The sequence below is a fragment of the Manihot esculenta genome, chromosome 1 (assembly GCF_001659605.2).
Source record: "Manihot esculenta cultivar AM560-2 chromosome 1, M.esculenta_v8, whole genome shotgun sequence".
In the NCBI taxonomy this organism is placed as follows: Eukaryota; Viridiplantae; Streptophyta; class Magnoliopsida; order Malpighiales; family Euphorbiaceae; genus Manihot; species Manihot esculenta.
Window position 1 is genome coordinate 27063485 of NC_035161.2, and position 26314 is coordinate 27089798.

Here is a 26314-nt window from a genome sequence, read left to right on the forward strand (position 1 = left end):
GGTGTACGTTGATGAGATAGTCAGACTGCATGGGGTTCCTGTTTCTATAGTGTCAGATAGAGGGCCCCAGTTCACCTCCAGGTTTTGGCGGAGTCTGCAGAATGCCATGGGTACTAGGTTGGATTTCAGTACTGCCTTCCACCCCCAGACTGATGGACAATCAGAAAGGACCATCCAGACTATCGAGGATATGCTCAGAATGTGTGTGCTGGACTTTGGCGGTTCTTGGAGGCAGCATCTACCTTTGGTGGAGTTTGCCTACAATAACAGTCATCATGCTAGCATCGGGATGGCTCCATATGAAGCTTTATATGGAAGGAAGTGCAGATCACCTGTTTGCTGGGAAGAAGTAGGAGAGAGGTCCTTAGCAGGACCCGAGCTAGTAGAGATCACCAGCAGGGTGGTGCCCATGATCAGAGAAAGAATCAAGACAGCTGCAAGCAGACAGAAGAGTTATGCAGACATCCGCAGAAGATTAGTAGAGTTTCAGGAGGGGGATCTGGTATTGCTTAAGGTGTCTCCAATGAAAGGAGTGGTTCGCTTTGGGAAGAAAGGTAAACTAGCCCCACGATACATCGGACCCTTCGAAATCTTGCAAAAGATTGGGAATGTATCGTACAAGCTGGATTTACCTGCTTCAATGGAGAGAATCCATCCGGTTTTCCATGTTTCTATGTTGAGAAAGTTCGTGTCAGATCCGGGCAAGGTTCTTAGTGAGCCTGATGTGGAGATCCAAGAGGATCTCACCTATGTTGAGCAGCCAGTACGGATTCTTGACACTCAGATCAGAAAGTTAAGAAACAAGGAAATCCCAATGGTGAAAGTCCTTTGGAACCACCACAATTTAGAGGAATGCACTTGGGAGACACGGGAGTCCATGCTCCGGCAATATCCTCATCTCTTTTAAGGTTAGTCTCTATGTGTTTATGTATGTATGTTATGTTGATTGCTATGCATGTACTAGTTGAGGAACATTCGGGGACGAATGTTCTTAAGGGGGGGAGAATGTAATACCCGGCTAGACTCCGGTATCGGAATTCCTACCGTCCGGTGGAATCTCGGATGTCGGAGACCTCTAGAAGGGTAGAATCATGTTTTATAAAAAATGTTTTAAGGTGTTTTATGATTTTAAGTATGAAATTAAATGAGTTTTTACATGAAAAATCCTTGGAGGAAAAACCCAGGTTCGGCCGCCGAAAGTCAAGTTCGGCCGCCGAACATGCATGCTTTTTGGAGGCACGTTAGGCCTCCGAAAGCATGAGTGAGGGAAGTCAAGGTTCGGCCGCCGAACCTCATGTTCGGCCGCCGAACATTTGCATGGTTGCGGAGGCACATTCGGCCCCCGAACGTGGTCTGGCCAGCCACTATAAAAGGGTCCCTTAGCCGAAAATGGGCGAGCTTTTTCTCCCCATTTCGGCCAAGGTGAGCTTTCCGCCGTCCCTCACCCATTTTCAATGTTCTTCCTCTAAATCTTTCAATATTTTCACTTGTTTTCACTTGGTTTTGAAGATTTAAGCCTTTGAAACAAGTTTTGGAGCTTTAGGAACTCAGGAGCTCATTTTCGTGGATCTCCAAGTTTAGGTCGTCTCCCTCTCGATCTTCAAGAGGTAAGAGCCGATCTTAAGCTCCTTATGTGTTTTAAGTAAGTGTTATGCAAGATCTATGGGTAGAAATGCATGTTAGGGCATATGTTGAGCCATGGATATATATATTGATGTTTTGAGCAATGTGTGTTATTTGAGTATGTTTGAAGTGTTGTAGATGGGGTATATGCATGTTTGAGACCCCTAGGAACTTGTATGCATGACTTGGTTGGAGTATATGCTTGATTTGTGGTTTTGGGAGGCAGGAGGTTCAAGTGAACCAAGTTTCTGCCCGTTTGGCAGAAACCAGGTTCGGCAGCCGAAGGGAGTTTCGGCCGCCGAACCCCTCTTGTGGAGGCAGCTTTCGGCTGCCGAAGGTGCCCCCGAAAAGAGACTTTCGTCTCTGTCTGGGACTTTCGGCCGCCGAAGGTGCCGCCGAACCTGCCTGAGTTTCGTCTCTGTCCAGGACTTTCGGCCGCCGAAGGTGCCGCCGAAAGTGCCCTGTTCAGCCACTCCATGCATATCTCTATGTGATATTTTCAGGATGTTTTAGGGGGTTTTTGGGGAATACTTTAGAGTAATGTTCAAGTATGTTTGGTCCCTCATTTGAGTCCACCTGTGTAGGTTCGGACCCGAGGAACCGAGGACCCCAGCAGTGAGTTCAGCTGCGGTGTTGTCAGAGTCAGCCAGAGGTGAGTGGAACTAAACTAAATCTTTTAAAATTAAATGTTTTAACATGTTTCATGCATCATGATTATGCAATAGGATGATTGCATTAGTTTCACGAATATGTCGCATTGCATCTATTGTTGTTGATGTGGGTGAATGTTGGATGACCCAATTAGTCCAAGACAGGAAGACCAGGCCCCATGCTACAGGCCTGGCACAGAGTAAGAAAGACCAGGCCCCAGTCTACAGGCCTGGCACAGAGTAAGGTACGGTTATGGGACTCGAAGACCAGGAGCCCAGAGGAGGCCCTGGAAAATGGTAAGTAATGTATGTTATGACAGGAAGACCATGCCCCATTCTACAGGCCTGGCACAGAGTTCACTTGGACTATTTGGCGACAAGTTCACCAACCCTTATGTGAATTGTCTGTGTTATGATGCATCCCATTTGAGCATAGTGTTAATGTGTTTTACTAGCTCTACTCACTGGGCTTTTAGCTCACCCCTCTCCCTTTACCCCCAGGCTTGCAGGTGCAGTATAGTGCGGGAGTTTGGATAGAGTAAAGAAGTCATGCTTATGTAATAGCTAGCAATGGACATGATCAAAATTGTAATGTAAAAGTACAGTATAGTTATGTAATGAGTTTTATGGATGTTAGTATGTGCTTGACCATAGAATGTTGTATCCCTTTTTAATACATGATCTTAGAGATTTTGATGACGTTTATGTAAACCAGCTCAACACAGGTTATGTTACCCCTTGAGGGCACAGATGAGATCCCACAGAGGGATCAATGTCATATTAATATTTATGCACAGGTTGAGTTTGGTTGATGAGTATGCAAAGGAAAGTTTTAATTTTTATGCTTATTGTTGATCATGTATGGGATTATTCAGGTTTACAGGTATTATGTTAGGCTTGCTACGGGTCCCGGCGGCCTTAAGTCGATCCGGATCCTAGCGCCGGTAGCGGTCCGATTTTCGGGTCGTTACAAAAAGTATTTTTACCATATAACAAAAAATTATATAAAAAATTTTACTATCTTACAATATTATTATTTTTTTATTTGACAATTTTATAAAATCATAACTAATAATAAATAGAACTAATTATATAAAATATTATTAAATTAAAATTTTATTCAATTCAAATAACTACAAAAATTTAATAAATATAAATAATTAAAATATAATAAAAAATAAAATTATAATTCTAATATTCTATATCAATTCTTATAAATATTAAACAATCAAATTATTAAACCTAAACTACTATAATTTATTATATTAATGATTATAATAATTTTAATTTTTTTAATTTCTATAAAATTATAACATTCATAGTCTATTCTATATAAAACTTATTAGCACAATTTCTATTCTATATATTTCTTCACCTAATCTTTTTTTTTTTTAATTTTCAAATGGCTTGTATTTTTAAACTTTTTTTATTATTTTTTTAATATTTAGCATGTAATGCATGATTATATTCGTGTAAGATCACTGTAGTTACTGATATTCGCTACCGTTGAAACTTTATAGACTTTATTTTCATAATAATATAATTCTTGAATAGAATTTATTATTAAATATTAATAATATATGATAATTAATATTAAAATTTCTAATTTTCTTAATTGTAATTGAATTTAATATATAATACTTAGGACTTGAATTTATTACTATTTTGAGTTTAAAATTTTTTAAAAAAATTATTTTTTAAAATAAATTTATACGAAAATAAATATTATTTTATAAATAATATCATAAAATAGTAATATAAAAATAATATCCGCGTACGAGCAAACGAACAACCACCAGTTAAAATTAAATATTACCTTCAATGCTCCGAATAATTCTCATCCTTGTGCATTTTTTTGGCAAATTTATTGTCCTGCGAATTGGAAGCTGCAGGGTATCATATGGCACAAGCATAAATAAAAAACACCCAACAAATGCTATGCCCTTTCCTTTACAATCAACATTAGTTTTCAATTTGCAACAGAATCAACAAAACAAAAATTTTCAAGTACTAGTGATGCTGTAAGCAAACAATGCCATTGAACAGAAAAGCTGCATTGCATATTGAAATAAACCAATCTCCTTACCCTGTTTATTTTACAAAAACATTGTAATCAAAACATTTAAGCTGAATTTTTCAATTGAAAAACGGGGCTTGTGAAGAAAAAGCCTTCAGTCCCCACACATCTACAACATCCTCACTGTTTTTGACAATATGAAGGGCATCAATCAAGTGCACAATCCATGCCTAATTCTCACTACTGCTAATTACACAAGTTCTCCAAATTAGAGGGCACTGTGCAAAAAAGGAGCTTGAGCATCGAGAAATGAGATCCCAATATTGTAGAAATGAAATGAATTATATTCAAATAAGTTCAATACAGATTCAGATATGTGATTCCGTTAACTGAATGATTCAAATTCTCAACTGAGAACTTTACACCAAACATTTGATTAAAACCTAACATCGAAAAGGAAGAAAAAAATATATATCAACCACCAAAGCCGTAGAGGGTTCGACCCTGCCTCTTCAGGGCATAAACAACATCCATGGCAGTTACGGTCTTTCTTCGAGCATGCTCAGTGTAAGTGACAGCATCACGTATCACATTTTCAAGGAAGATCTTGAGGACGCCTCTGGTTTCCTCATAAATGAGACCACTGATACGCTTCACGCCTCCTCTACGGGCTAGCCGACGAATTGCCGGCTTCGTGATTCCCTGAATGTTATCCCTCAATACCTTCCTGTGCCTCTTTGCTCCTCCCTTTCCCAGACCCTTTCCTCCCTTTCCTCTACCCGACATTTTTCCTCTTTCTCAATTCAGTTCAGTGATGAGGGGAGACGGCTTAATTAGGGTTTATATTGGGAGTTCAAGCGCGAGTTTCTTTAATTTTTCAATTTTCAAAAATTGCCAAATTTTAGAGCCAAATGTACAAGTAGAAGGAACCTGGTAACCGTTGGATGAAGCATTATCGACGGTCATAAAGTTCAATCCGCGTCAGCGGAGTACGCTTGATTTGAAGCGTTGATTATATTCACCTGACCATATTCTTGAGCGGATTGCCAGAGTGGATAGTGGTCAAGTTCTCAAAAGCGTTGGAAAAGTGAATGACTCGTCGTTTGACCAGCCGATAGCTTTTTATCGTTTATTTCAATGAGGGAGCTGTCGTATGCGACTTGACGTGGGCTGTTCAGAACAACGACATGCCGTTTTTGGCAGGTAGCTTGGATCAGGGATGGCAATATGTCGAGCATTTTCACATAAACAATCCTGTTAAATTCTATTTGTTGGATATTATATTAGCATTTATAAAGGATTTAATCTAGAAAATAATATTCATGTCGAATTTGCAACATAACAAAGGGAAAATCAGATACGTGACTGAATAAATGTGCAGCAGAACAAATGCGAGTTGGCTAATTCCTATATCTCAAATTGTGAGATTTTCTTGAATGGCTATAAATGATCCTAGTATGTTACCACCAACATCTGGGAATGTTTCACAGCCAGGAAGAGCCTTGATTTTCCCTGTTCGATCAACATCAACTGGATACTTCAAGAGGTGACCCTTCATTTCTGTCACATTATCAGCTGCATACTGTCTCCAGTAGAGCTCACCAAGTGACCTTACACGTCTCACACATTCAAGACTCTCTGGCTGCTTAAAGCATTCCTCAGTACCTCCAATGTGCTCTGCCCACAATGACATCCTATACCCGTAAATCTGCACTCAAAGAGACACAATGCTAGAGCTTCAATACATAAACATTTGAAGGGAAAGACTTACATGGACCCAAAACATGTGACTGTGGGTCCTCCATAAAAAAAATCTCATTGACCCATATTCATGTGTCTTGGATTCATGGTAGACAGATCCATCTAAGAATTTGTCAACATTTGACTACTGCAAAATGTGCTTCAAAAAGCTCACCTGTCCATGTGCATGAGAGTGTCTTGCTACGGTATGCTGAGGTTGATATGCACCCATTGCTATCTCAGTGTCTCTGGTACCATCCATGGAGCGCTGGTTGATATTTGCTGATCCCATTATCACATACTCATCATCCACTATCATTCCTTTTGAATGGATGTAAATCTGAAACCGTCGATTTTTCCTACTCAATGCCTGTTTTACCAATAACACAGAAAAGTTAATGTGCAGATTGTGAAAACAAAATATATAATTACTGAAGAGAGATGTCTACCGAAGGAGTGCTTGTTGAATTGGGAGTTTGACCATTTAAACTGTTTTCTCTGTCGAGTGCCTCACGGTTGCCAAGACAGAAGAAATTTAAGTAGTCTTGCGGATGATATGTGTTTTCAAGTCCAACTTCCACCAAAGCCTTGTAAATTGTTTCGTACATCATTTGCATTGTTTTTTGCTGCAGCAAATAGTTAACAATCGTTAAAGAAATTAAGATTACCTTCAATACCCATGCAGTATGTGGAGAAAGAAATGCATTACTGCTACTGAAAAATCTCCCAAATCAGAGATATTAACATATATGTGTATGCATGTGTTTGATAAATAATCTAACAGAATACATATTTACAAATGTAAAGGATCATTCTTTTTTAGCAGTGCAAGGTCTTCTTGTCTCAACTAAGAGACGTGATAATTTTATAAATCTATCACAGGAGCTCTAGACCTAGAGAAGCACTTTTCAAATGGTAACTGGCTCCTACCTGCCAATAGAGAATCCTCTGCGTAGGAGCCCCTGAAGGAACACCTTCTGGCCACATTGGGATAAGAATATATGCAGAAAACCTCTCATTTGCTCTGATTTTGTTGGCAATCTTAAGAGCAATTTCCATAGGAATCAAGTTATTTGCACCTGCAGATAATACTCTTACTTAAATCTGTGTATTTACTGATGTCAAACAGAGCTCATGAAGTAAATCTCTTTCTCTACTTCTTTATCTGAAAGCGTAGAGTTCCTTACCTATGTCTTTGTGAGAATCCCAATTATATGATGATCCAAGAAAGTACTGGTTTTCAATATAGATGAAATGTTGGGCAGCTCGGATTGCCTTGACATATGCTGTATGTATGCTCATGTCTATGAGCACATTCTTCCCGCATAACAGGTTCTGTTACATTGAGACAAAAACATCAGGTTATTGACCAACTGATTCATCTATAATAACAATAATAGTAATGCTTATTCATGCAATGCAAAGGAAAAAGTTCTTCAACATCAAATTTCTTACCCGGCTTGTTGCATCCTTTGGCTCATCTGGAAAGCCTTTGACAGAAGTGGAATCAATTGAACGGAAGACCTTCAATTGTTGGAAAATTTAATCAATAGAGAGAAGCATATAGAGTTGGAGATCAATAGCTGATTGACATCCACTATACCTGAACATGCCAAGTCTCTGAGTCATTGTCAGCATGGCTAGAAGCTTCAGCAATCCCAATTATTTCAGGAATTCTTTCAAGTTTGAGTAATGCATCATCATATGAGGCCTTAAGTTTATGAATCCCACGAGGTTTTGAAGCCTTCAACCAACGCTCTTCAAAATTGGTGAGAATATCATATGCTGCTGGACCATCAATTTTACAGTGCAAATCATGCCATGGTTGTCTTGGAAAACCAGCAACAGGCTCCTGATAAGTGACAATTGTAACAGGATTTTAAGTTTTCTCTGTCTGTAGAAATAAAATTGAATCTAAAAGTTGAGTACATTAAATGATAAAGAATACCACGAAGGTAGGATTATGAATGTCATCTTTGTGCACAGTTTCTAACGTTCTAAAAAGAGGATGCTGTGGAGTGTCATATCTGCCCATGCATAGATCGAGTCCTCCAATAAACGCTACAATCTTTCTTTTAAAATGACCTGCATCAGCATCCACTATCACTGTCTTCTGATGATGAGAATAGATTGTTCCAACTTCCTGGTAAATAGAAATTAAAAGAACTGGAAATTCAGAGAAGGTAGCATTCAGAACGTTATAATATTTACATATATATGGTACATTCACACTCAAGTGTATGAACATGTGTATCTACTTTCTATGGAAAGATTTCGTGCAGGGAAATGAAATTAATATCACCATAATTGTATCCATTCTGAAGAAAAGCAACAGTAATAGTTTCCAACTCTCATAGTTTGTGTTAAACCAGCAGCAGATGAGAAAATGAAAAAGAGAACCTCTCATGATACTCTGACCATGAAGATATATATGGTGAGTATTAATATCCAACCTGCTGTTTCATAAAGCTGTGTCCTTTTCCACCAGATCGAGGGCAAAGCAGCACTTGCACTGAGGAGTGCTTGAAAAAACGGCGAGTTTCCTCGTCATTGGTATTCATGATCCCCTCCTACATATCATAGAATTTAATCAATATCAAAGAAAAAAGAGAAAATACATGTAGTTCTCTTTTAAATGTGTGGAATTTACTAGCATTCAATTGAAGCTCGTACTGACTATGAATGCACAATCTGTAAATATTCTCAAATATTGAGAAGAAAACACTACAATCTGAGGTGTTAATTGTCAAGAAATATACAGGCTAGATAGTCTGGCAAAACATTACTGACCATGTAAAAGTCAGTACATCAACACAAGCATATCATCTAAAATAGAAGCTCTCCTTACTGTCAAGTTTCCTGTACATACCACACAATGCTATAGAAAACAGGAAACCTCAACAACATTAGCTAGAGTGTCCAATGAATTCATCCATTTTGCAACAACATGATAATGAAACAATATTATATATGCTGTCATCAACTCACTGAACAAAGAAGTTCAGAATTTTCAGAGTTGTATTGTTATGCACATTTGCCATGAAAAGGAACCAATAGGCTCTCTTGTAAGCATAAACTACATGCTATTTTTTGCTCCTTCATTGTTGGAGGACAAATATCAAACCTGCAAAACCAAATGCCTCCAACATTGAGCCAAACCTTCATTTTTGAACTTCAATGCTGCATAAAAGGCCTCACAGTGAGGAAAAATATTCCTATTATAACATTTGTTTCAAAGTTACCGAAAGAACCAGAAAATTAAACTAGTTCTGAATTTTAAGTCCAAACAATGAAATAAAACATAAAAAGCATCACCATATATGACATGCAGTTCCTAGTTCCTTACCGTTTTATATCCCAAGATACTCCTAGAAGTAGGATCATCCCATACAAGGAGCAGCACTCTTACACCTTCTTGAGATTTGATTTTGAGAAGATCTCCCAATGTGCAATCCTTTCCTTCATGACCATCTCGAACCAATCTAACCTTGTGGTATACAGACCACCCAGTAATGTAAATAAAACGCCGAGCTTGACTGATAGCATTAAATATGTCAAGCCAGCAAGTTCCATGCTCGTACTGAACATGACCATCAAGCCTCACATCAGGGAGGCAGCCATCATGAACATGAGCATCTTGATAAAGGGTAACTTTGCCTCCTCTTCTAAGAGGAAAGTATGTTCCAGGAACCCCATTGTAATCTGGACCTGAACCTACTCCATGCTTATAAATTGCCATTTGCTGCACTGGGGTAAACTGAATTGATAAACTTAAAACAGCTCCAGGCTTGCAGGGCTTCCCATTGGTGCCTAGAATTGGGAAAATGCCCTCAATTCTCGTGCCAGAACATAGCTGCTCTGCTGGGATTCCCACAGCACCTATAAGCTGTGAGCCAACAACGTCATTGTCTTTGACGACAAAGTGCAGCTCTGCAGCATGATGTGCAACAGGAACATTGAAGTGCTGCATCCATACTGGATTCTCACTATTATTAATCACAAAAGTCCTCCCAATTATAGCACCAGATAATGAAATTGTGACATATGGATCGCTGGTTATCTTATTACTTACACGGCTAATCTTCATAGGCATTTTGGAAAACATGTCCCCCAAGGTTTTATGAAACATATCCATATTGGGAAGGTTTTTAGCTTCCTTAACCCAAATATCTAAATTTCCATGCAAAAGGCAAACTTTCAGAGACCCTTTATTGGTCTGGAAAGGCACTGCTTCTTGACCCTGCGTATGATGCGAGCCCCCAAGCGAGAATGAATGATCAATAGCAGTTTGAGCCATAATGACCAGATTTTTCTTGCAGATGAGCAGATATCAAACAACTAGAGATGGAAATTTTTTAAACAAGGCGAATGGATCTCCAAATCAAAATTTGGCAAATACCCAGTTCATATGAAGGTAAAATCAAGCATTTGAGTGTCACCAAATGAATCCTGACAATAAATGTGAATCTGCGCAACTCGTAGATGGGCAAGATATAAGTGAAGCCAAAGAAAAGTTTGAGACAGGACAGAAAGAGAGGAGAATGGAGGTTTTGAAGGGAATGGTGGGAGTATAAAACAAGAATGAAAGGGAAGAGAGAGTTGAATGAGTAAAATAAAGTGGGATTCCAAGAAAGACAACTGGAGGCTTGAAGTGTGAACATGGGCAAGAATCGTTAATATAAAAAGGGGGAAAAAAGAAGACATTGTTGAACTTGTACTGACAAATAGCAAAAGAATACGGACAATTCAAGGCTTCCATTATTAATTAAGGATTAATTGCACGAAGGTAGCTTCCATCCAAGTCACAAAGTGGATAAACGAGGTGATCCATCGCAGTCCGCCAACGAGAGAAGCAACTTAAGAGGAAAAGTCCGTCGTTATTTTCCATGGAGGGATTTTGATTGGTAGTCGTTTCCTCGTTTTCTTCGTAAAAAAATGATCACTTTCTTCTCCAGTTCGTCATTTTAACAAAAAATCAAATGTTTTTTTTTTGTTTTTTTCTAGAAGGAGTGGGAGCGTTTTGAATATTCTACCGTTGACGTCGCGTCGGGTTCCCGGTATGATTGAACGTCAACTGCCAACAGCAGCAGCGTCTCTGTAGCTAAAATGCCATTGGCCAACGGAATGGCAGCCCCAGTTTTTTCAGCATGCAATGGGCTGCGTTCCCTTTTTTTTTTTTTGTTATTTATTTTTTAGTTTGTATAAAAGTAAGTTTATAAATTTCTATATAAGAATAAGTAATGAAATATTTTTTTAAAAATGATATTATAATAAATTAAAGATATAAATAAATAATTTATAATATATATAAATATAATTATATAACTTTATAATATATCTAAATATAAAAAGGGAAAGGGAAATAATGGAATGGACAAAATTATCCTAAGTTCATTTATTAATCAAATTCACCTTTATTTTAATTGGTTGAAGCTAATTTAATAATTTATTATCATTTAAAATTTTTTAATTATATTGGTTAATTAATTTAGTAGTGAAAGAATTCTTTTAATATTTCAACTCTATTTCATAAAGTTTTTTATTATAATTTTAAACAAAAAATATAAAAAATTAGATATTGATTTGTAAACTTAAAAAACACATAATAAAGCTAATTAAGAATAAACTATTTATGCATCAACTATTTGTATTTTAATTATACTATAATAATTTTTTAAAAATATATGTGTATTAATTTTATCAAATAATAAATATTGTTAAATTATTAAAAAATTTGTATTCTACTACCATATTTATAATATTTCATTTATAAGAATAAAATTGATTAAAGCAATAAATCTTCTTAATTTTATCTTATAATAATCTTTTTATCTAACTTTAATTAGATGTAAATTATGGTCATTTGAAAGCCCAATTTAATTGACTATTCAAATATTATCTTATATTATATAGATACTTGATGAAAAATTATGCATATAAAAAATAAATAGTAAATATATACCACAAGTAAGATTGTCAAGGATATTTTTAAATTATTTGTATTATTTACAATTATACTAATTTTTTATTTAAATTATTTTTAGATAAATTTAAAATTCTTAATCCTATTTAAATCTGACTTGCACTTAATTAATTCAAAAAATTTATTAAAAAAATTAAGCAAATTCAAACATTCATATGTTTTTAAAAACTAGTTCGTAACATTTTTTAATAAAAATTTTTATTAAGAGAAGTAACTAAAATTTAGACATTCATATGTTTAAGAAAACATCAAAAATAAAAATAAAAATTAATGTAAAGTTTAAAATATAACATAAAAATCATGGGTACTCGCAGGCTTAGCCTGGTGATAAGTGCATTTGAGTAAATCTGAGAGTTCTTAGATTTTATTCCTCCAATCCCCATTTCCCATTTAAAAAAAAAAACATAAAAATCATGTGAAGTGGTATTAGAATTAGCATTAGTTTATAATATAATTTAAAATAAGAATTTAATTAATGAATTCTTCATAGAAGAATTCATATAAACTTTAATTTTATAAAGAAAAATAGCTTACGATTTTTTTTTAAAAAAAAAGAAATTATGTAAAAATAATAAAATTATATATAAAATTTAAATAATAAGTAGATAAGATGGTTAAAAATAACGTGTAAAGCACCTTAAAAATTAATTTTATAAATAATTATATATAAAAAGAATAATAAATTATTTTTACAAAATATATGAGATTATAATAAAAAAAATTATTATTTGATTTTATGGTTCGTTAAAATTTATTAGTTAGTTTTTTAATTTTGAAAAATATATTAAAGTATTATTTTACATTCTCATGATTAAAAACATGAATATATAATATTAAAAGGTTAAACATATCACTTGGCATATTCTTATAATAAGAGAGAAGAATAGGAGTCTTATTTAGAGACCAGTTTTATATAAATGTATAAATAAAAATCCACTCTTGTACAAAAAAATAAAAAGAACATGGATTCAAAATCGTGCTTTCAGATCATCAAATGGTTTGATTTTGCAATGTCAAGAGAATAAGGGAAGAAACTTAACAGTATTTAATAGTTAAATTTCTTATGGTACGAGGCAAGCAGCCAATTTTCTTCTTCTTCTTCTTTTTTTTTTTTTTTTTTTTTATAAAAAAAAGGCTCTCAGTTTTGATATTGGGACACACCTTGTTGAAAAGAGCCCTTAGAAGTATTTGAGAGGTTAGTGTTCTAGTGGCCTATAAAAGTACAAAAGTGATGGCCGATCAATTGAAAAATTGTACAGTATCATTGTTATTTCAGATGGGAATGACAAATTAATGATAGCTGAATAAATAGATACATGAACAATAAATTAATGAAAGTTAAATAAGGCAATTAACAGTTTTTTTTTTAAATAACTATTTTTATATAAATAATGCAAGTATCCTACCACATGGAACGATCGTACTGTATAATTTATGGAGTTTTTCCAATAAAAGAAAGAAAATGTATTCATCTTCTTTAACAAGTAAAGATGTGTGCATCGTGTTAATCCTCCTAGAAGATAGCACTCGATCAGTAAATTATCGTATTAATATTTTCCTGATGATGACGCGTAGAAACCTTTATTTCTATACGCAAGGTTCAGATGGGACATTTAAGAAACAGAAGAGAAACGCAGCAAAAATATGAAATTTGATTCCAAGTCGGCAGATGGTATATTCTCGTTGATCATTCATTTCTCTACTTTCCGTGAACACTAAGGTCACTGCTTTCCAAACAAAACGACAAACGCTTATCATCTTTTAGCTAAGAGTCCAGATTTTGTGTGATTTGCTTTTCGGGGAGATATTAACAATAATAATAAAAAATAAACACAAGTGCACACGAGTTCCATAAATCTAAATATTTCTGAAAGGTCCTATACGGTGATAGGAGAAAAAGAGATGGAGAGAGAGATTCGGACAGTTAAAAAGTGTAGCAATTTGGAACTATATACTTCTTGCAATAAAAACCTCATCTAAATTACACGTATGGTAACATGAGTTTATTAGTGTCATGGACAAAATGAAGCCAAGATACAAAACATTTACAGTGCAGACTTCCAAGTTGCCCTACAGCAAAACTCACATCACAATGCACTTGTCCTTTGATTTTGCTTCTGGCCTGGAAGATGAAGATGGGTACTTCCCACTGGTTCTTGGCACCTGCAAATATTCATGAATAATTAACAGCAGCAGTTTTTATCATTTCAAGCATCACCAAAATATCTAAACATCCAAGACCAACACTTTTAACACCCTACCTGGGGACCTGTAATCAGTCCAGAACCACCACTGACAGTAGGTTGCTGCAAATTATGGCGTTGAGGCTGCTGCTGCTCAAACTCCTGTTGTTGCAGAGCTATTGCAAGCTGCAGATCAGAACTGCCACAAGAATGCATTCACAACTGTAAGGCCTGACTGTAACTTGAGGCAAAATATATCATGAGAACAAGAGAAAAAACCTAAAAAGCTACATATAGAGTATAAAATTAGTAATGGTCTTCTATAATGCTTTTTATTAATTAAATCTATGCATCAGTGACAAGTCAATTACTTCATATCCAAACCCGCTTGTGCTGCAGGATTAATGCTGGCAATATAGTCCTGAAGAATATAAATTTAAGATAAGTTATCAAAGGTAAAGATAAAACTGAAAATATTAAATGCATTTTGGAGAAAAATGAAATACATACAGCCGTACTGGCAATGGCATTGTGCTCGTCCCATGTATCATTTGCATTACTTTCTACCTTGAATTCCTTGAAGTTGCCAGTCATAAATATCGTATCCCCATTGACCTGAAAAAATGGGAGACAAAAATTAGGATACCACCCTTCACAAGCTATTCCTAGAAAGAAACCATTTAATAAGACCATTTAGTAATCAATCACAATAAAGTGTTCAATATTAAAGATCTGGAAATTCAATCTTGTTTCTTATTTCATCTTCTATTTGGAAGTCTCAAAGCAACAAAAAGGAACACAGAAAAGGCATTTTATTCTTGGGCTTCTGAAAGTTAACCCAAAAAGAAAAATCAATCACCACAATGCCACTAATAGTGCAACTGCTATAATCAGCTAATAAAAACACAAAGGGAAGTATTTCACTTCCTCATCTTTCAATAAATTGCTGTTTCTTAAAAAATAAAATTAACCGAGTTGCAGACAGATTTCCTCATTTGATCATCAAGAACAACAATAATGATAACAATCATTCCCCACCAAGCATAGTCTCTGCCTAAATATTTCAACTTTTCTATTATTTTAGATTGTGTGTTTGCACAACAAAAAACAATGTCTATGCATTCTATCTTTGCAAGTACCGTAGCCAGGGGTTAACACTGACAGTTTTACCTCATTTAGTTTCTCCCAAACCAAATCAGGCTGGTTTATGTATCCCTGGTCTGTCGCTAAGATATAAAGTTCACCATCATACTGCAAAAGGAATAATATAATAATAAATAAAAATTTATTGTACAATTGAAGTTCAGAATAACAGGGGAACTAGACAATTGATTTATTATTTTCTTCAAATTGTAAATGCATAACAAAAATAATAGGCAAATCAATATTAAAACTTCAAATTGCAAAGTCACATGCTAGCTCAGAACTAACCTTAAACATGGTGCTGAAGTGATTGTTACGGAAAAAAACACAAAGTTCACGTTCTTTGAGACCATCTTGTAAGCAAAAAAGGCTGAAAAAGAAAAATAAAAGAGAATTGTATATGCACCCAGAATAAAAGAGAAAATGCAACCATGCAAAGCAATTCACTGCATTCAATAAAAAAGAGGGGAACAAAGGAAATCCAGAATAAATAAGGGGAATAGAGAGCAAATTAAAGGCCAACATACCCATAAAAGGTCAGCTGATTAGCACTGTTCTTCAAGAAGTTCGTTATCAGTTCACCTGATGTGAATAAAAAACAATGAGAAAACATCTCAATTTTAAAACATAATTTGCTGAATAAGCATATGTGCAACAAATCTATAACAAATATGCAAATCTGTTTCACCTTCTTGTGGTGTGATTTTATCATTTGACCTCACAGTTTTATCAGCCTGTTCTGCAAGAATCACCTCACCTTCATACACTGGTTCTCGGTCTTCCAAAAATGCAGTTCCTGAACCCAATATGCATTCTTCTCCTTCATAAATGGGCTCACTGCCATTAAAACTAGAAGTAAATGTTTCAGGTACATCTGCATTCTGCTTTATGACACTACAGGAATCTGAATCAGGATTTGGAGTAGATAATACTTCTGCTGTGTCATGACCACCAGAAATACCTGCTGGTTCATGAATATCTGTAATGGAAGCTAATTGATCGCCTCCTCGAGAAATATCCATGCAGTCTTCATCAACCGAATTTTTTCCACAAGATAAGGATGTAATACCAGATATCTGGACTGACGACTCAATGCTACAATTCTCCATTATAGCATTACAAGAACCATGTTCTGTGGATTCTTTGCAAGTTGACTGATCAAGCAGTTTTATCTGATCAGCCTCTGAGGGACAACATGGCATTTGCCCTGGAAGAGTTTCTGAAGGTTTAATCTGATCAATCTTTGGGGGAGAACACGACAGCTCCCCAGGACGAGATCCTAGAGATGTGAGATCACTGCTCAAAACACAATGATTATTATCAATACCGATATGGCCCTCCTCCGAAATATCTACATAATTTACAGGCAAAGCACCATTCGCACATGTATATTCATCTGAACCAGCAGACAGAACCCCTTCACTAGCATTAGTTACACGGGCATCATCCATGGAAGTGGGCAATTCATTCTCTGACAATTTTAAGACTCTCAATAGCTCTGCTTCTTCTTCTAGGTCCCCTTTTCTTACTGTCTGGTGATCAGAGACTGAACAAGGAGAATCATCAAAAGATCTAGCTTTTGAAAGACAGGGAGAAGGAACACCCAGAGTAGCAGTGGTTGCAGCAGCAAAATCAACAGAGTCTTCCTCAGGGTTATCCTTACTTCCACCTTCTATGTTTTGTGTTTCCAGGGCAACAAGCTCTCCCACAAGAGCATTATAGGACTTTGACCCAATCGCATTTGCAGTATCATAATCCTAGTACACATGCATATAGCAAATTACGCAATCCAGGTCAAGACATACAAAGGTGCATTACTTCTGATGAAATCAGAATATGAAGGGACCAGGAAAGATAATATAGCAGGTATCATACCCCGATATTGATAGTTGCAACTAAGAATAAGCTACATTGCCATGTGTACCCACACCAATGACAAAATTCTCAAATGACTGGTTGAATCAGTCACCATGACAATCCAGTATAAACAAAACAAAAAGCATCCAAGTATTGCTAAGTATTCATAAATTGGACATGATTTGGCAATGCTTAATTAGTGCAGATAAATAACATAGTGAGATTGTTGTAGTCCCGGGTCAAGGACAGCATCACAGGATGATGGATAAGGAAATAGCTCATTAGAGGGAGCTCTTAACACCTCAGTCTCAATCTCACAAAAAAGTTGCAACTATCACTATCAGGGTATGATGTCTCTGGAATAGATGGATCCATAAATAGCCAAGGATATGCGCCGCCTTAATATTATCAAAGGTTTGGCTTAATTAACCTCTTATTCAAGTTCATTCATTATGCATTAAGGCTTTTTATCTAGGATAATTTATTTTCAATGAGAGAGCATTAGAGCTGAAAAAAAAAATCTTTAAGAAGAGCCAAATACATATTGAAGAACCAATAAAACAAAATAATGCAAGTGCTATGGCACTTAACATGTTCTTAACCAAGCGTGTAATGGTTCTTCAATATGTATTTGGTTTTTCTTGAAGTTTGTTTTTCAGCTCTAATGCTCCATTAAAAATAAATAATGCAAGTGCTATGGCACTTAACATGCTCTTAACCAAGCATGTGAGCCCACTGGAAACCAACCCCTAAAACCTATAACTATACTTAGAAAAAGGAGCACTAAAATTAAAAGATTAAGCACCCATGAGCTCAGATTAAGAATAGAACACCTTGAAAACTAACATTTATAACCAATAATATCTACAAATCCAACTAATATTTGTAACCAATAATATCTACAAATTCATAGGCATCCATTGTAATAAGCATCAAACTCTTCCTGTAAACACTTATTTGAAGGTAATTAAACACATAATTGACATTGATTCCCAAAATTAACTTGTAATTATAAATATAGATATAAACCATAAGGCATCACAACATGGCAAGTGCTTGATATTTCAGGAAAATTATTCTATCATCCCCTCTTTTTTACTTTTTAAAAATTTTTCAAGTGATTAATCTACAAATTCTACTAGGAAAAAACAGTAGTGTCCATTAGAAAGTCATAAAATGCAAGAATTCAATTAAAAAATATTACATTTTGCAGGAATAAGAAACCACACCAAAAGTCTAGTAACGTTTGTATTAAATCAATTCATTTGATTTGATATAACTACAAGTCATTCTCTTATCATGACTCAAATTATCATGAGATCAACTAGGCAGGAACGTCACTAAAAGGACACATAGAACTGGAATGTAAATGAATTAATACAACTTATATTTAGGTAATGGAAGAGCATACTTGGGGATCAACTATCCAACCGTGATATAAAGGGATGTCAAGCAAATCAAATATGGCACATTCTGGGGTAAACTCGAAATCATCCATCCTGCAAATATCATGCATATTTGTTAAAAGTAAGAAACAAGCACTAGAACATGCACACAGACACAGAGAAAAAGGGTGCATGCTACCTCCTAAACTTTATATTTACATCAATCCCGGTTGCAAGGCATGGAAGCAAATCAATAGCGTCTGCAATATTCTGCTGTTGGTTTTCAACATAGCCTGCATCTTTGTTCTGCATAACAGAAAGACACACAAATTAACTTAGACCATCAAAGATAGAATTTCTTGATGCAAACAAGCAGTAAAGTCATCAGTTTTTACATGTACATTACTGTTGGAATCAATTAAACGTTCTGCAACAAGCGATAATAGTTTCTCTTGCGAAACTTCTGCTATATCTGGGCTGAAATTTAGATTGTTCTTCAACAAAAGAACATTACCTATAGCAAAGCAACACGTTGACTATCAAAATATAACTGCAATCTAATTCTCAATAAGTGAAAAGAGAAATTCTTTACATAATACATATGCAATCTTGATCTGAACATTTCAAGAGGTGTTACACTTGCAAGAAAAGAAAATATTATAGAAAGAAAAATATCTAAATAAAAAATAACACAAGATTGCCAGAACCTGAGTTTTAACTAATATGTGATTGTACACTTCAGAGGGCTAATAATAATACTTGAGAAGACAACAGGGAATAAGAATTTAGTCTGAGAAATAAACAAATATATTTTTAGCATAATCTTTCCATTTCAAATGTAATCTTAACTTAAAGCAACATTTAGCAATAATTCAAATAAACCCTTATTTTTGGTCCTCAGTGGTACCGTACGGAAAAAAGCTACTAGTACAGAGCTTAGATAAACAGTCAAACCTAAGGGATACTACTTTTAACATAATGAATGAAGTAATCAGTGCAAGAGCAAGCAGGAAAGTAATAATTGTTATTAAACAGAGCGTCCAATCAACTATGCCCACACCACATTTGCTTGTCATCACTGATTCACTATCTAAATTTAGGGTAAACTCCGTAGATCTAATGTTTGAAAAAATATCCACTCAACTTGGCCAAAAACCACTTGGCTTCTCAATGATGAAAACTAGCTCTCCTGGTATCTAAACAACTGATATCCTGATAGTTCATTTTACAGTAATCTACTGCTTTCTTCCCAGCATTGTTCAAGCAAGATGAAACAGTAAAGTACTAGTGACAGGGATACAAAATTAGGAATTTATAAACAAATGGAAACCTCGAAGTGCAATCCAAGATCAAACTTTCTTATTCTTCCTCCAAAGCATTTCTACAGCCTCAACAAAACTTTCTTATATTACATTTAAACATTGCAACAAAACTGACATCACATATGATCTTCTTTTGATATCTTCAAAATAATATCTACATATGAATTCAACCGTAACTTTTTACAAAATCTAAAAAAGTGGGAAGGATATCAAATTTACTATAATTTTCCATTTTGCGTCATTATCGAATGAGCACTATCCTCTCTAAGCTATAACTAATTGACCAGTTTGCATTAATTTTCGAATCACTATGAAACGAAATTTGCCGCTTTCTTGTAAACAACTTTCCGTTACCGATAATTCACCCAAGCAATCCTCCGTTTGGCTACTGAAAACAAAATACACGAACAAAACACACACACATATGGCAAGACTCCTAACCATTTCAGTTAATTCGCCAAATTATCTATTAAAACAACCTTTGCTGCTTTACAGAATCGAAACTAAACCTAGCATTCAAATTCCGTCTCACTCAGGGTTCAACAAAATGAGAAACCCTAGGGAAGAAGTAAGTGAGAGATAATTACAGATAGCGAGGAGTGGGCAAGGTCCATTGTCGTTTTGGAGAACGATAGGAGTAGTGCGGCCCAAGAACTGTATCGTCTTTGTTTTGTGGACGCACTCCTCCTCTTTCACCGCCGCTTGTTGATTCTGCTCTTGTCGTTCTTCTTCAGTGACCGAAGAAGTACAAGCCATTTCCATGAAATTTTGATCCTGCAATTTTTTACACGACAGCTCTTTCAATCTATCAGAGTCAAAGAGAGCGAGAAAAAGAGGGTAAAATTTTAGAGAGGGAACCAGAGCTTTATAAATCACATACAAAGACAGGGAGAACGGAGGGATTACGGGACGGTTTATTTTTTTGTTATTTTTCTGCCGTTCGACGGTGTCACCAAAGCCGTTTTGACCTGTTTCGATTTCAAGTTCCAATCTGATCAGATTTTAATTTTTTAATGGGAAAAAATTACTTCTCATATTAGCTTTGTAACATAAACGCCAAACAATTTGTTACCGGCTTTTCTATTGACGTTATTAAATTTTGATGATGTTAGAAACAAGAAAAATTATTACAAAAGTGCATCTTCCGTTGTTCATTTTTTTCGATTTAGTATCTGAATTTGATTTTAGGAAGACCTAAACATCAATAGTAAAATATAACTTTTCTATTAAATCAATTAATTTTTTATGATAAAATATTGAATATTTAATTTAAAATATAATTATGAATTTTACTCAGACAGCAGTGTGGATGATTATATATATTTTTTGATAAAACAATGCCTTCATTGCATAAACTCAATCAACTATATGTAGATGATCAGAAATAATAGCAGAGCTTAAAAAAAGGGGATAATCTTCCATCCACACCCGCATATCACCGTTATCCTCACAAGACTTCGCTGACAGGTGAGCCACCTAATTACCATATCGCCTCACAAAAGACCAGCTACAAGCCGGAAAGACCTCGAAAGACTCAAACACTCATCCATTAACAAACCCACATCATTACCCAAAGAATTACCATCTATTAACATATTAACCACAGTATGACAATCGGACTCCACCACGATATTAAAGAAACTCAAATCAAGAGCTAATTGTTGTTATAAAATTAGTTTAAATTTCAAAAAAATTTTATGGTCATCAAAAATTTTATGATCGTTGGAGATTTCATGGTAATTAGAGATTTTATGATCGTTAAAAATTTTATAATAATTGAAGATTTTATGGTTATTAAATATTTTATTTATGAGATTTAAATATAATATTAAATATGACCGTTATGATTTTATTTCAAAATTCTTATAATCATATATAGCGGTCAAGTTTTCCACAATAAATAGCTTTTATCTTTACAAAGATATGTACTCCCAATTTTCTTCTTTATTCTTTCTTTTTTCTGTGTTATCTGCTGGGTTATAAATCAGAGATAAATTTTTGTTGTTTTCATCCTGGGAAGTATATCCCAGAAGAACCTGTTTAATCCTGGGGATCACAAAACACAAAATAAATCCTTAAGGACAGTATTCAACACGACTCAGGTTTCATTGTTTTACCTAATATTTTCAACAATCTTAAGGATTTATCTTTATACAAATGGAACCAAATGTTGTCACTGCCTCTGCTTCTGCACTGCCTACTTCCAATAACATTATAACTACCACTACTTCTGTTGTTCTTCCTGCTGCCACGCTTCTTACTGCTGCAAATGGTGAGTCTCTTCTGCCTGCTGTTCCATACGCTAAACCTTTTTCCTGACATCTTGAAGATTGAGATTTTTTTCGAGTCAGAATTTTAAAAGATGGCAAGAGAGAATTTTTTCAATACTTGATATGCATGGCATTGCTTCAGCACTCATAGAATCAAGACCTGTACCTGCTGTTGATCCAAAGTTGCATGAAATCTAGGTCTATTCTAATAAGATATGTAGGCATACAATTATCAGTACTCCTTTTAACAATTTCTTTGATAACTACTGTTCCTACAAGGAAGCCAAGGAAATATGAGATTCAATGAAATATGGGATTTAATGAACCTGAAATATACTGCTGAGGATGTTGGCTACAAGAGCAAATCTTGTACAAGAAAAAGTGCACAAATCAAATAACAGGTATGAAAATAAGAAATCTGATTATAAACCCAAATTTAATAATCCCACCTTTAAAAGAAAGGACATTGTTTTGTATGTGGTAAGCCGGGTCGTTATGCATCTCAGTACAGGAAAAGAGTGATAAATGACAATCCTCATAAACCAAAAGTGAATTTAGTTGAAGGAGATGACATTATTGCTTCGGTTATTTCTCAAACTTTTCTTGTAGCTAATGTGCTAGAATGGGTAGTAGATTTTGGTGCTACTAGGCATATCTGTACAAATAGAAATGTGTTTACCTCCTACTTTACAGTGGGAGAAGGAGAAGAACATGTGTATTTTGGTGATTCTAGGACTGCAAGTGTTCTTAGTAAAGAGAAAGTTCTTCTCAAACTCACATTTGGCAAGACCTTAATGAGGTACTTCATGTACCTAATATAAGAGCTAATTTAATTTCTGTAGCTCTATTGGGAAAGGCTGGGATTAAAGTGTCTTTTGGGTCAGACAAAATTATACTGACAAAAAATGAAATTTTTATTGCAAAAGGTTATTGTAATCAGAGACTCCTTATTCTCAATATTTTTGTAATAACAAATAGAAATGCATCATCTTGTGCTTTCTTTCTTGATTCTTTTGATTTATGGCATGCTAGATTAGGACATGTTAGTACTTTTTATATTAAAAAATGCAATGTATTAGTATAATATCTGGCACTGGTAATACATGTTTAAATAAATGTGAGATTTGTGTAAAATCTAAATCAACAAAAAAAATCATGTTTAACTACACATAGTGAATCTGAATTGCTCAGTCTAATACACACATACTTAGGGGATTTAAAACAAACTATGACTAGATGTGGTAAAAAATATTATGTAACTTTTATTGATGACTATTATAGATATACTAAAGTATATTTGCTTAGAAACAAAGATGAAGCATTTAATATATTTCAATTGTATAAAGCTGGAGTAGAAAATCAATTAAATAAAAAAAATAGACCAGATAGAGGTGGAGAATATATTATTTAATGACTTTTGAAGGAATAATTCATAAATTTATTCCACCTTATTCACTTAAATCCAATGGAGTAGTGGAAAGAAAAAAATAGAACATTAAAATAAATGATGAATGTTTTATTAATAAGTTATTCCTCACCTAATAATTTTTGGGGGAAGCTTTATTATCTGCTTGTTATCTACAAAATATGATACCCTATAAGAAAACTGATAAAACACCCTATGAACTTTGGAAATGTTATACACCTAACTTAAAATATTTAAAAGTGTGGGGGTGTCTTGCTAAAGCAATTCTTTCTGATCCTAAAAAATGAAAAATAGGTTCAAAAATTTTTGATTGCATGTTCATAAGTTATGCTGAAACCTATAAACTCAAGTTCATAAGTTTGCTTGAGCTTCTATACATAAACTTGTTTTAGCTTCCTGAGACAGAATTTCTTCTATTAAAGTATTAATTGTTTTAGGTTTCATGCATAAACTCGTTATTCATCAAATGGATGTTAAAAACAGCTTTAAATGGAGACTTGGAAGAAGAAATTTATATGGTTCAACCTAATGATTGTATTGTTTCTGGTCAAGAAAATAAAGTCTGCAAACTTCTTAGATCATTATATGGTTTAAAACAAGCTCCCAAACAGTGGCATGAGAAATTGGATTAAGTATTATTGAATGATGGTTTTATCTCTGTTGAAGTCGATAAGTGTGTATATACAAAATATATAAACGATTGATGAGTGCGTATATACAGAACGTATAAATGATAAATCTGTGATTATTTGTTCATATGCATTTACTTTTGGTACAAATTATGATATAGTTGTAAATCAAAAACTTTAATTGCCTCTAAATTTGATATGAAAGATGTGGGAGAGGCAAATGTGATTTTGGGAGTTAGAATCATAAGGAAGAATGATAGTCCAATGCTATCACAAGAGCATTATGTTGAGAAGATTCTAAGGAAGTTTGGACATTTCAATGTCAAACCAGTAAGTACCCCTTATGATCCTAACTGTCAATTAAAGAAAATTAGAGTCTGAATATGCATAGATCATTGGGAGTCTGTTGCATTTAGTGAATTTTTTATTAACACCATCTAAATCAATGCGTTGTGATTGTCAAGCGGCAATAGCCATTGTAAAGAATAAAACTTTCAATGGTAAGAATAAACATATTCGTCTGAGACATAATATTACTAAGCAGCTGCTGAAAGATGGAACTATTTCCATTGATTATGTGAAGTCAGAAGTGAATTTAGCCAATTCTCTGACTAAACCTTTAGAGAGAAAACTAATAGATGAAACATCGAGAGAAAACTAATAGATGAAACATCGAGAGAAATGGAACTTGAGCCAATTTGAAATTAACAGTGATGGTAACCCAACCTTTGTGATTGGAGATCCCATAAAAAAGGTTTATATGGGTAATAACAAGTCACTTGTTAGTTCTAATAGCACTATTTATTGTTGTCTCTTTCTATGGTGTGAGAAGTGCTAGACTGCATTAATGAGAGGATGAGATGAAAACTCTTAATAATATTCATATCCCTTATGGGTGGTGTATAAATTGCAGTATACACTTGATGATATCACCTATATAAGTGTGGAGTGGGGCCGCTTCTATGAGATTGCGGCATAATCTCTAGAGCACTTATGAACTACCAGGCGCGCGCATGGCCTATTAGCGCAAAACGGCGTTGACAACAAGATCTGTGGAGTGTTATGAGATTGATGAGAAATTAACATACAAAAAAGAGTTTTGGTTCATAGAAACAAAAGTTTCACCAATTACTCTGTATGTTAAGTCTTATTAATCTAGGTCTCGTTCATAATCTAAAAGACACCAGATTCAAAACATACACACTATATTTTTAAATCAGCAATGAAAATCCTTTGAAATTTGTGGGGGATTGTTGTAAAATTAGTTTAGATTTCAAAAAGATTTTATGGTCATCAAAGATTTTATAGTCGTTGGAGATTTCATGGTAATTAGAGATTTTATGGTCATTAAATATTTTATTTATGAGATTTAAATATAATATTAAATATGACCGTTATGATTTTATTTCAAAATTCTTATAACCATATATAGCGGTCAAGTTTTTCACAATAAATAGTTTTCGTCTTTACAAAGATATGTACTCCCAATTTTCTTCTTTATTCTTTTTTTTCTCTGTGTTATCTGTTGGGTTATAAATCGGAAATAAATTCTTGTTGTTCTGATTTTGGGAAGTATATCCCAGAAGAACCTGTTTAATCCCGGGGATCACAAAATAAATCCTTAAGGACAGTGTTCAACACGTCTCAGATTTCATTATTTTACCTAATATTTCCAATAATTGTAACCCAAAAAGACATTGTCTTAGCTTCTAAACATCCAACGACTAAGTGCCACGAACACCTTTAGCATCACATGCTAAAATGGAGCCATGGTCACCCCGAAAAACCACTCCCGTACCTACCAAGCCCAGGCTAATGATTTTGTGCATGAGTTGAATAAAACCTCGGCTAATGATACCAGCATCTATATTCATTTTCACACTAGCCCAACAAATTATAGGAGAACGTCATAACTCATACTTAGGTTGACAGGAAGTGGAAGGTGATAATGAAGCCACAGCATGAACTTGTTGAAACTCGAACTACACAGACCTTGGCTGCACCACTTCTTCCCCTTAAAACACAGCAGGTTTCTCTCATGCCAAAACAGAGGAAGGCAACCTGAATAAGCTCATCCTTGGGGCAA

The 26314-nt window shown here is 34.6% G+C and overlaps 3 protein-coding genes across 6 annotated transcripts; all 3 read right to left on the reverse strand.

Annotated features, from left to right (window-relative positions):
- Window positions 1-4613: 4613 nt before the first annotated feature.
- Window positions 4614-5454, reverse strand: LOC110628205 (histone H4). The gene has a single exon (XM_021774749.2). It carries the CDS (start codon window positions 5074-5076, stop codon window positions 4765-4767), a length of 312 nt encoding a protein of 103 aa, XP_021630441.1. The 5' UTR covers window positions 5077-5454; the 3' UTR covers window positions 4614-4764.
- Window positions 5455-5590: 136 nt separating this feature from the next.
- Window positions 5591-10979, reverse strand: LOC110628200 (phospholipase D beta 1). Its single transcript, XM_021774739.2, has 10 exons — window positions 9377-10979; window positions 8484-8600; window positions 7979-8173; window positions 7634-7882; window positions 7486-7554; window positions 7218-7365; window positions 6961-7109; window positions 6480-6656; window positions 6206-6400; window positions 5591-5998 (listed from the first exon to the last, which is right to left on the reverse strand). The coding sequence occupies exons 1-10, from the start codon at window positions 10325-10327 to the stop codon at window positions 5705-5707; spliced, it is 2544 nt and encodes an 847-aa protein (XP_021630431.1). The 5' UTR covers window positions 10328-10979; the 3' UTR covers window positions 5591-5704.
- Window positions 10980-13945: 2966 nt separating this feature from the next.
- Window positions 13946-20909, reverse strand: LOC110628211. Of its 4 annotated transcripts, XM_021774768.2 has the most exons (13): window positions 20784-20909; window positions 20491-20677; window positions 18977-19095; window positions 18781-18887; window positions 18608-18695; window positions 16028-17096; window positions 15867-15921; window positions 15628-15709; window positions 15367-15447; window positions 14707-14811; window positions 14568-14617; window positions 14275-14395; window positions 13946-14176 (listed from the first exon to the last, which is right to left on the reverse strand). In XM_021774768.2, the coding sequence occupies exons 2-13, from the start codon at window positions 20663-20665 to the stop codon at window positions 14096-14098; spliced, it is 2133 nt and encodes a 710-aa protein (XP_021630460.1). In that variant the 5' UTR covers window positions 20666-20677; window positions 20784-20909; the 3' UTR covers window positions 13946-14095. The 4 variants fall into 4 exon arrangements, with proteins under 4 accessions (XP_021630460.1, XP_021630451.1, XP_021630477.1 ...); XM_021774759.2 differs by lacking the exon at window positions 20784-20909 and having other exon boundaries at window positions 20491-20775; XM_021774785.2 differs by lacking the exons at window positions 18977-19095; window positions 20784-20909 and having other exon boundaries at window positions 20491-20776.
- Between the last annotated feature and the right edge of the window lie 5405 nt (window positions 20910-26314).

Bases quoted from the DNA above. Each gene is read 5' to 3' on its own strand.
- LOC110628200 (XM_021774739.2), bottom strand. From the start codon at position 10,327: ATGGCTCAAACTGCTATTGATCATTCATTCTCGCTTGGGGGCTCGCAT. The intron at 8,174-8,483 runs GTTGGATATTAA...TCTATTTACCAG, and splicing joins ACAGCTTTATGAAACAGCAG to GAAGTTGGAACAATCTATTC. The intron at 7,555-7,633 runs GTATAGTGGATG...CAACAATTGAAG, and splicing joins CAGAGACTTGGCATGTTCAG to GTCTTCCGTTCAATTGATTC.
- LOC110628211 (XM_021774768.2), bottom strand. From the start codon at position 20,665: ATGGAAATGGCTTGTACTTCTTCGGTCACTGAAGAAGAACGACAAGAG. The intron at 19,096-20,490 runs GTAATTATCTCT...GCTTTGCTATAG, and splicing joins TTGCCCACTCCTCGCTATCT to GTAATGTTCTTTTGTTGAAG. The intron at 14,618-14,706 runs GTATGTATTTCA...TATATTCTTCAG, and splicing joins ATGCCATTGCCAGTACGGCT to GACTATATTGCCAGCATTAA.
- LOC110628205 (XM_021774749.2), bottom strand. From the start codon at position 5,076: ATGTCGGGTAGAGGAAAGGGAGGAAAGGGTCTGGGAAAGGGAGGAGCA.